This window comes from Nerophis ophidion, unplaced genomic scaffold (assembly GCF_033978795.1).
Source record: "Nerophis ophidion isolate RoL-2023_Sa unplaced genomic scaffold, RoL_Noph_v1.0 HiC_scaffold_30, whole genome shotgun sequence".
Taxonomy (NCBI): domain Eukaryota; kingdom Metazoa; phylum Chordata; class Actinopteri; order Syngnathiformes; family Syngnathidae; genus Nerophis; species Nerophis ophidion.
This window is the reverse complement of record NW_026906952.1, coordinates 449,740-459,363: the sequence shown is the minus strand read 5'-3', so window position 1 is coordinate 459,363 and position 9,624 is coordinate 449,740. Positions and strand designations below refer to the sequence as shown.

Sequence of the window (9,624 nt, the reverse complement as noted above, 5' to 3'; positions counted from 1 at the left end):
ATTTTTTTTGAGTGTTTTAAGTCATTCTGTTTTGTTCTAAAAGAATAAAGGACGCACACGTTTTTGTGTGTCAACGATACACGAAGTTGTCTTGCTTTCACGCTACAAGCACAACAGCACTCCATTTTTTATTGTTTTCTTTATATGACTTACATGTAGTGTCCAGTTTACTTCATCATCTATATTAACTCCTAAAAATGTGATTACCTTTGTTCCTTTCATTTCAATATTATCCATCATAATTTGTGTTTTACATTTTTACAACCTCCAAATATGATAATATTTAGTTTTATTGAAGTTTAGTGACAGTTTATTGATGTGCAGCCATCTATTTTATGGTCAAGTTCTCTCTGGATAAAATAAGATGAGAGTTAAATCAAGCGGTAATGAAGGTGAAGAATAGAAGATTATTATATACATAATTATATATAGATAGTAGTGACAATTAAAGACACTTTCATCCTGTTCATTTGAGCAAAGAAAAGGAGTAAAGTAATATTCCAAAAAATAGAAGAATATTAATATCAGCAGTCAATATTCCAACATTGTGAAGCTCAGCTATGGTAAAAAACATATTCAGCTTTAAAGGCTTTATGGGAGTGATGTAATAACTGTTATAAACATGTGAATATTCAAAGTAATAATGTATGATATTAATACAATAGTAAAATGGTACGTTTGGGGGATGTGTAATATTGTGTGTATGAACATCCTGAATGTTTTCATGCTAGAATAGTTTTAATTAGTAGAGAGTGGGGGGAAATGAGGCAGTAATGATAATGTTTTGTTTTAAGCCTGTTTATGAATAATTAAAGATAATTAAAATGCCAAAATGTAGCTTACATCCTCAGTGAGCTGAACTCCAGCAGTAAAGATGAGATAAATAATGTGGAAAGGTCAGAAGTCAAAATGTTTCTTCAGGTGATACATGGAGCCTCTGCTGCCACCCAGCGGTCGTTGGAAAGAATGCATACATTTTGTTTTGACCTCCTTAGAGCTGCTTTTTACTTTCTGTCCTGTTTGTGTCCAAGTCTGTAGTGTGGGCCATAGGACAGAAGGAGGAGGACATTTTGTTAATAGACTGTGGAGGGCAGCAATACACCTAAGAAGTTCTACTAGTCTGCTGGAAATAGAAAGAAGACATACGTAATAAACTGTACAGAACAGGCAAGAAATAAGAGTGAGAAGATCAAAATAATCGTCAAAGCAGTAGCAAAGTTTTTAAATGTAAAAGAACTATCTTGGGAACAGGTGCAAGGTGAACTACAGAGAGGAGACAAAACGGAGTCATGTGACCACAATCCAACGCCATGTTGATTGTTCAGTGGAATGCCAGAAGTCTGATAGCAAACGGACAGGAATTAAAGGGATATGTTGGAGCCAAATTTCCTTATTTGCTTATATTGTTTTTATTTTGTTTTCACTGATTGATTGCTGGCTTCAGTTCATGCTGAATTTCCTATTCGGCAGAAAGCTCCGCCCACTACCTCTTGAGAACCAGGAAGTGTTGACAGGGATGGGACCGTTGCTGTGGTGTGGTTGCCATGGTAGCCTCCTTTAATTGTGTTCAGCTGGGAACACTGGGGGGTGATTACATGGAGGACAAACAGTTTTGGAGCGTGTGGTGTGGTGTGTGGTCAGGTCTCACTGCTGTGACAATGTGCCATTCAAGCCAAGGTCAGCATACATAATGTTCTAGAACCTACTTTTCATTTCATTTTGATAGCTTGGAATAAAGGGATTGTCATATCCAAACACATTTCTACAGTACTGGACATTCAATCATCAAACTGGTCAACACAGTATCAGTATCAGTATCAGTATCAGCCCAAAGGTAAGTGCTGTACAATGAGAATAAAATGCCTCATAGCCGATTACACAAATGTGATCAATTCATCTAGATATTGTCCTGCCACAGTGAATAGGTTTCCCTTTTTAAAAGGGCAAATTCCTCCCAGGGTCTTTTGTCTTAATGACTGTCTGGATAAAGTGAGGAGAATATAATTCAGGAAAACAATTTATTTTAGAAATAAACTAGAATAAGTAAACCATTTTTACATCTTCTCAACAACACCACATTCTTACATAAAACATATTTAAGAATGGTGGTAACAAATAAATACAAAGTTAGTAAGAATGTGAGTGTAAGAAGTAAACAAACGTTCTGTGTAACACAACTAACGCTCCTTCTCCTCTTTTGTTGGACAAAGTTCCTCCTCGTTCTTTGGCACATTTTCACACAATCACAACACTTTACACTCACACTTGATCTTAACTAAGTGATGTGTTTTGATCACTAATGTGTTCTTAATCCGCGTTGACAGAAAGTAAAAAGCAGCTTTAAGGACGTCAAAACAAAACGTATGCATTCTTTCCAACGGCCGCTGAAGAAACATTTGACTTTTGACCTTTCCACATTAATCTAATTTTTACTGCTGGAGTTCAGCTCACTGAGGATGTAAGCTCCATTTTTTTTATTTTAATTATCTTTAACTATTCATAAACAGGCTTAAAACAAACCATTATTATCGTCATTACTGCCTCATTTTTTTTCCCACTCTTAAAACTATTCTAGCATGAAAACATTCAGGATGTTCTTCAAAACAATATTACACATCCCCAAACGTAGCATTTTATTATTGTATTAATATACTGTGACGGGCTTCCTGCCGTCCTGGTGTGAGTTGCAGTGCCATCCAACACATGACGCATCATAACAGGTTTGACTCTGATTTATTGCTTCAATCATCATGTCATTCTCTTGCCTTCTTGTCGCCGCACCTTGCAGTGCGCGGGCGTTTCCTGCTTCTGTTCGCGGTGTCCGGGGTTTGCGTCCGTGGCGGGGACTCGTCGTCTCTCAGGTCTGATCGTTCGTTGCTCGTGGTCGGTCTCGTCAGCGGGTTCCTTCTCCTACTTCCCCCTGAATGTTCCTCCTTCCCCCTTTTTATGCTGCAGGAGCAGATGATGTGATTGAGCGCAGCTGTGTGGTGTACGCACCTTGCGCTGATTGCTGTTGTCCTGCCGCCCTGCGTGCGTCACGCCTCTCCCCTCTGCTGCATGCCCCGCCTCCTGGCCTCCATCTTTGTCAGGACAATCATGTTTCTCAGCCCGCTGTCGGCCCGTCGGCTGCGTCTCTCCACACATACATTATTACACTTAATAATCACATGTTTATAACAGTGCTGGCATTTTTTATTTCCCATCCATCATCTTCCACTTATCCAAGGTCGGGTCGCGGGGGCAGCAGCCTAAGCAGGGAAGCCCAGACTTCCCTCTCTCCAGCCACTTCGTCTAACTCTTCCCGGGGAATCCCCAGGCGTTCCCAGGCCAGCCGGGAGACATAGTCTTCCCAACGTGTCCTGGGTCTTCCCCGTGGCCTCCTACTAGCTGGACGTGACCTAAACACCTCCCTAGGGAGGCGTTCGGGTGGCATCCTGACCAGATGCCCGAACCACCTCATCTGGCTCCTCTCCATGTGAAGGAGCAGCGGCTTTACTTTGAGTTCCTCCCGGATGGCAGAGCTTCTCACCCTATCTCTAAGGGAGAGACCCAAACTCATTTGGGCCGCTTGTACCCGTGATCTTATCCTTTCGGTCATGACCCAAAGCTCATGACCATAGGTGAGGATGAGAACGTAGATCGACCGGTAAATTGAGAGCTTTGCCTTCCGACTCAGCTCCTTCTTCACCACAACGGATCGATACAACGTCTGCATTACTGAAGACGCCGCACCGATCCGCCTGTCGATCTCACGATCCACTCTTCCCCCACTCTTTTTTTTATTTCCCCTCGGGGATTAATAAAGTATTTCTGATTCTGAAAATTACATCACTCTCATAAAGCCTTTAAAAATAAATATGTTTTTTACCATAGGTCAGCTTCACAATGTTGGAATATTGACTGCTGATATTAATATTCTTCTATTTTTGGAATATTACACTTTACTCTTTTTTTTGCTTAAATCAACAGGATGAAAGTGTCTTTAATTGTCACTACTGAGTGTAACTATACATTCTTCGCCTTCATTACTGCTTGATTTATCTCTCATCTCATTTTATCCAGTGAGAACTTTATCAAAAAATGTTGTCTGCACATCAATAAACTGTCACTAAACTTCAATAAAACTAAATATATCATATTTGGAGATTGTAAAAATGTAAAACACAAATTATTATGGATAATATTGAAATAAAAATAATAAAGGTAGTCACATTTTTAGGAGTTAATATAGATGAAGTAAGCTGGACACTACTTGTAAATCATACAAAAAAAAGTAAGAAAAACAATTGAGTGCAGGACTGAATAGAATAAAATACATACTTACAAATATTAACTACATTTATTGTACCCAACTTCAGTTGAAACATACATTGTTTATTGCATAAAAGTCTGGGGACATACATATAAAACAATCACACAACAATATTCATATTACACAAGAAAGTAATAAAGACAACTAATAGAATGGATTATAGAGACCCAACAAATGATTCATAAAGTCACACATTTTAAAAGTAAATGATCTTGTATAAAAGACAACTGTTCAAATGATGTATAAAGTAAATAATAATATGCTTCCAGAAGTGGTCCAGAAGATGTTTCAGATGTGAAGCAGTAAATATGAACTAAGAGGGATTTATGTGTACTCAAAAGCAAAGGTATGAACACATGTAAAACAAATATGTACATCATATAAAGGAGTTCATCTATGGAATCATCTACAATTAGAAAATAAAATATGTAACACTTCATTGTTCAAAAAAACTTATATAAAACACTTATGAATAAGTATAAAACTGAATTATAAATATCTACACTTAAAATGTTTATTGTATGTAACATATTTTATGTAGTTTATTTTCACCCTTTCGGTCAAACTGTTGTGTTCATTTTAAAGTACACAAATGTGTATATTAACTCATGTACTTGACTGAAATAAAAGCACTAAACTGAAGTGTCTAATCTATAAATGTTAGATTCATAATAACATTATTGTACACACACAACAATGATGTCACACATGTTATATGTGCTGATGTTGTTAGAAAGTCAAAATGAAAGTTTGGACAGTTTATTTCAAATCCTGCAGTTTCATTTGCTGCTGCTGTTCTCACCAGCACACTTGTGTTTCTTACACTGGTACTTAGAAGACAATCTTTCACCACACACACTGCAACTCAACACTTTCTCTCCTGGGTGTCTTCTCATGTGTACTGTACAAGATTTTAGGTGACGAAAACTTTTGTTGCAGCTTGTACAGGAGTATGGTTTTTCACCAGAGTGCCATATCATGTGTAATTTTAATTGTCGTCCATCTATATAACTTTTACAACATACTGAACATATGAAAGGTTTTTCACCAGCGTGTGTTCTCATGTGTACTTTTAAACTTTGTCTTATGACAAAACTTTTACCACATTATGAGCAGGAAAAAGTTTTTTCTCCAGTGTGTATTGTCATGTGTTTTTTTAAATGGTCCCTTTGAGTAAAAACCTTACCACAGATTGAACATGAAAAAGGTTTTTCTCCAGTGTGTGTTCTCATATGAACTTTTAAACTTTGATTTATTACAAAACTTTTACCACATTCTGAGCAAGAAAAAGGTTTTTCTCCAGTGTGTATTCTTATGTGTATTTTCAAATAGTTGCTATGAGTAAAATCTTTACCGCAGATTGAACAGGAAAAAGGTTTTTTTCCAGTGTGTATTCTCATGTGTGTTTTCAAATGGTGCTTTTGAGTAAAATCTTTACCGCAGATTGAACATAAAAAAGGTTTTTCTCCAGTGTGTGTTCTCATGTGTACTTTCAGCATGTGTTTTAGTCTAAAATCTCTCCCACATTCTGAGCAGGAAAAAGGTTTCTCTCCGGTGTGTGTACTCATGTGCCTTTTCAGATTACTATGGTCTTTAAAAGTTTTGTGACAGAGAGAACAAGTGAAGTGAGTGTTGTCAGTGTGACATGTCTTATCATCTTTAGAGTCTTCATCATCAGTGTCAGGAGAGTGTGACGTTGTGTCCTCACTATCTGATAGTGGAGCTAAGAGCTTGTCTGCTTGTGATCCTCCACAGTGGTCTCCATCACATTCTGCTAAACTGCTGCTTGGAGGCTCCGCCTCTCTCTTCTCCTCACTTTCACCTTTGACCTCATCACCTTGACTCTTCACACTGATGAGGTGTCTCTTGTCTTCCTCTATAAAGTGGGGGTATAGCCGCTGTTTTTCTTCATCTTCAAAGTGAGGGGGCTGTGGCTCCTCTTCTTTCTCGTGGAGGTACTGTGACCTCCTCTGCGCCATACTGGAGGACCCCTCCTGCTGCTCAGGTGGGCGATATTTTTCACAGACATCTGCAGGACACAAGAAGACAAACACATGCTGGGATGGAAATAGACAAGATTTCACCAATTCAGATTTCATTTTCGAGTCTGCTTTACGATTGGGTTATTTGTGGACTCACTTTTGCTTTCACATTCAGTAAAAAGGAGAAGAAACAGGTCGATTAGCATCAACTTTGACTAGTTGAGAAGTAACATGAGCCTACAAAGCCAACAGTGAGGTCTTAAAAGGCACAGATTTTACGGGTCCCCCATGGGGGGCCAGAGGGCCCTAAGGACAATATTCTGCTATGAAAATATCTATAAAATAAAAATATTTTTGGCAAGAAATTAACAAAATACTACACGTTATTTTGTGGTAATTACAAAAGAATATCCAGTATAATTCTCAGGGCATTCAATCAATCACAACAGGACTGTTAAACTGAACATATTATACATAAATATACAGTATATAAAAAAATAAAAAAGGTATATATATGTGTATATATATATATATATATATATAATTAGGGCTGAGAATCTTTGAGTGTCCCACGATTCGATTCAATATCGATTCTTAGGGTCGCGCTTCGATTATTAATCGATTTTTTCGATTCAACGTGATTCTCGATTCAAAAACGTTTTTTTTCCGATTCAAAATGATTCTGTATTCATTCAATACATAGAATTTCAGATGAAATCATAACTAATAATGATACTGTTGTTGATAATATTAATTTTTGTTTCACTACTTTTGGTTTGTTCTGTGTTGTGTTTGTGTCTCCTCTCAATTAATCTGTTTATTGCAGTTCTGAGTGTTGCTGGGTCAGGTTTGGTTTTGGAATTGGATTGCATTGTTATGGTATTGCTGTGTATTGTTTTGTTGGATTGATAAAAAGAAACAAAACATTGATTTTTTAAAAATGAGAATCGATTCTGAATCGCACGTGAGCATCACAATTCAAATTCGAATTGATTTTTCCCACACCCCTAATATATATACATACATACATACATACATACATACATATATATATGATATATATATATATATATGTATGTATATATGTGTAAATATATATATATATGTGTGTATATATACATGTATGTATATATGTGTAAATATATATATTTACACATATATATATATATATATATATATATATATATATATATATATATATATATATATATATATACATACACATATACATATATATATATATATATATATATATATATATATATATATATAAATATATATATATATATATATATATATATATATATATATATATATACATATATATATACATATATATATACATATATATATATATATACCCAATTGTAACTAAGATAGGCTCCAGCACCCTGCGACTCCGAAAGGGATAAGCGGTAGAAAATGGATGGATATATATACATATACACATGCATATATAGAGTCGCAATCAAAAGTTGACAAACACTTGTAAAGAACATAATGTCATGGCTGTCTTGAGTTTCCAATAATTTCTACAACTCTTATTTATTTGTGATGTAGTGATTGGAGCACATACTTGTTGCTCACTAAAAACATTCATGAAGTTTGCTTCTTTTATGAATTTATTATGGGTCTACTGTACATGTGAGCAAATGTGCTGGGTCAAAAGTGTACATACAGCAATGTTAATATTTGCTTACATGTCCCTTGGCAAGTTTCACTGCAAAAAGACGCTTTTGGTCGCCATCCACAAGCTTCTGCTTGAATTTTTGACCACTTCTCTTGACAAAATTGGTGCAGTTCAGCTAAATGTGTTGTTTTTTTGACATGGACTTGTTTCTTTAGCATTGTACACATGTTTAAGTCAGGACTTTGGGAAGGCCATTCTAAAACCTTTATTCTAGCCTGATTTAGACATTCCTTGACCACTTTTGACGTGTGTTTGGGGTCATTGTCCTGTTGGAACACCCAACTGCGCCCAAGACCCAACCTCCAGGCTGATGATTTTAGCTTGTCCTGAAGAATTTGGAGGTAATCCTTCTTTTTCATTATCTCATTTAAAGCAGCAGTTCCATTGGAAGCAAAACAGACCCAGAGCATAATACTACTACCACCACCATGCTTGACGGTAGGCATGATGTTCCTGGGATTAAAGGCCTCACCTTTTCTCCTCCAAACATATTCCTGGGTATTGTGGCCAAACAGCTCCATTTTTGTTTCATCCGACTGTAGCAGGTATATAACTTATATTGTATGCATTCCACCAAAAATCCCTCACGTTTTATTTGATTTCTCTATAATATCCATTGTCACTTTTATTTTGTCAGTTTTTTAGGAAATAGTTCGTTTTGGGAGAATTTGTCATTTTATTTTGAAATCCTACCTTCTTCCGGAAGTGACGTTGAGTCCTCACTCGTTGCTGAGACATGCGTGAGGAAGTAAGTGTTTCTCTCTGCTCTAGTGTTTTTAAAGTGTTTGGCTGTGAAACGAGATTATAATGTGCTCTTTTGTTGCTGATATGGTTATGTACACTTGTTCTACTCATAGTTTGAGTGTTTTAGCAAACTTTTTGCTGGTGTACTGCTCGGTGGCGTTTCTCGCTCACACACACACAGTGGCTGCGGCATTTCATTGAAGTTTTCCCTCCATTTTAGACTGGTTTGCTGCTGAGTCCTGTGTTAACGCTGCCGCACTGTTTCCTGTATATTTCATACAGGTCAAAATAAATACGCCACCTGTTTCGGCTAAAGGCAACCACAGAGTCCTCTTATCTTCGAAGCAACTACACAACGCAGACTCGAACCGGTTACACGACCACAGAACTTTCCTCCAGAAGGTCTTATCTTTGTCCATGTGATGTCAGATGAAACAAAAATGGAGCTGTTTGGCCACAATACTGTTTGTTAGAAAGTTCCACAACTGTTCACGTTATCCCACGCTTCCTGAGTCGAAGTCACGTTGTGACATTGGAGGTTTATAAGCAGACCAGCATGTTCGGCAGCACACAATCACAGAGTACTTACAAGCAGACACAGTGTGGAGACAGAAAAGGGAGAATTGACGCATTTTGGTGTAAAAAGTAAAGATAAAGGTGAAGTTATAACACTGAAACTCCCTCAGGAAGAGGTGCTTTAAGACATGCTAGCTAGCTAGCGGCTAACGTCCATCCACCTTCGGCAGTATCTAGTCGATACTACTGTGATTACGTCGATATTTTTTGGCATCACAACATTTTCTTTTGTTTTTTAAAAATGTATATTATGTTTATAAACTCAGGAAATATGTCCCTGAACACATGAGGACTTTGCAGATGACCAATGTATGATCCTG

General features: G+C 37.0%; 1 protein-coding gene across 2 annotated transcripts in view; it reads right to left on the bottom strand.

Annotated features, from left to right (window-relative positions):
* Positions 1–4,381: 4,381 nt before the first annotated feature.
* Positions 4,382–9,624, bottom strand: part of LOC133546481 (gastrula zinc finger protein XlCGF48.2-like) — a 142,299-nt gene continuing 137,056 nt past the window's right edge. For both annotated transcript variants that reach the window (XM_061892254.1, XM_061892253.1), the window contains exon 3: positions 4,382–6,341. In XM_061892254.1, the coding sequence (XP_061748238.1) occupies positions 5,419–6,341 (923 nt within the window). In that variant the 3' untranslated portion in view covers positions 4,382–5,418. The remainder of the gene's footprint in view (positions 6,342–9,624) is intronic.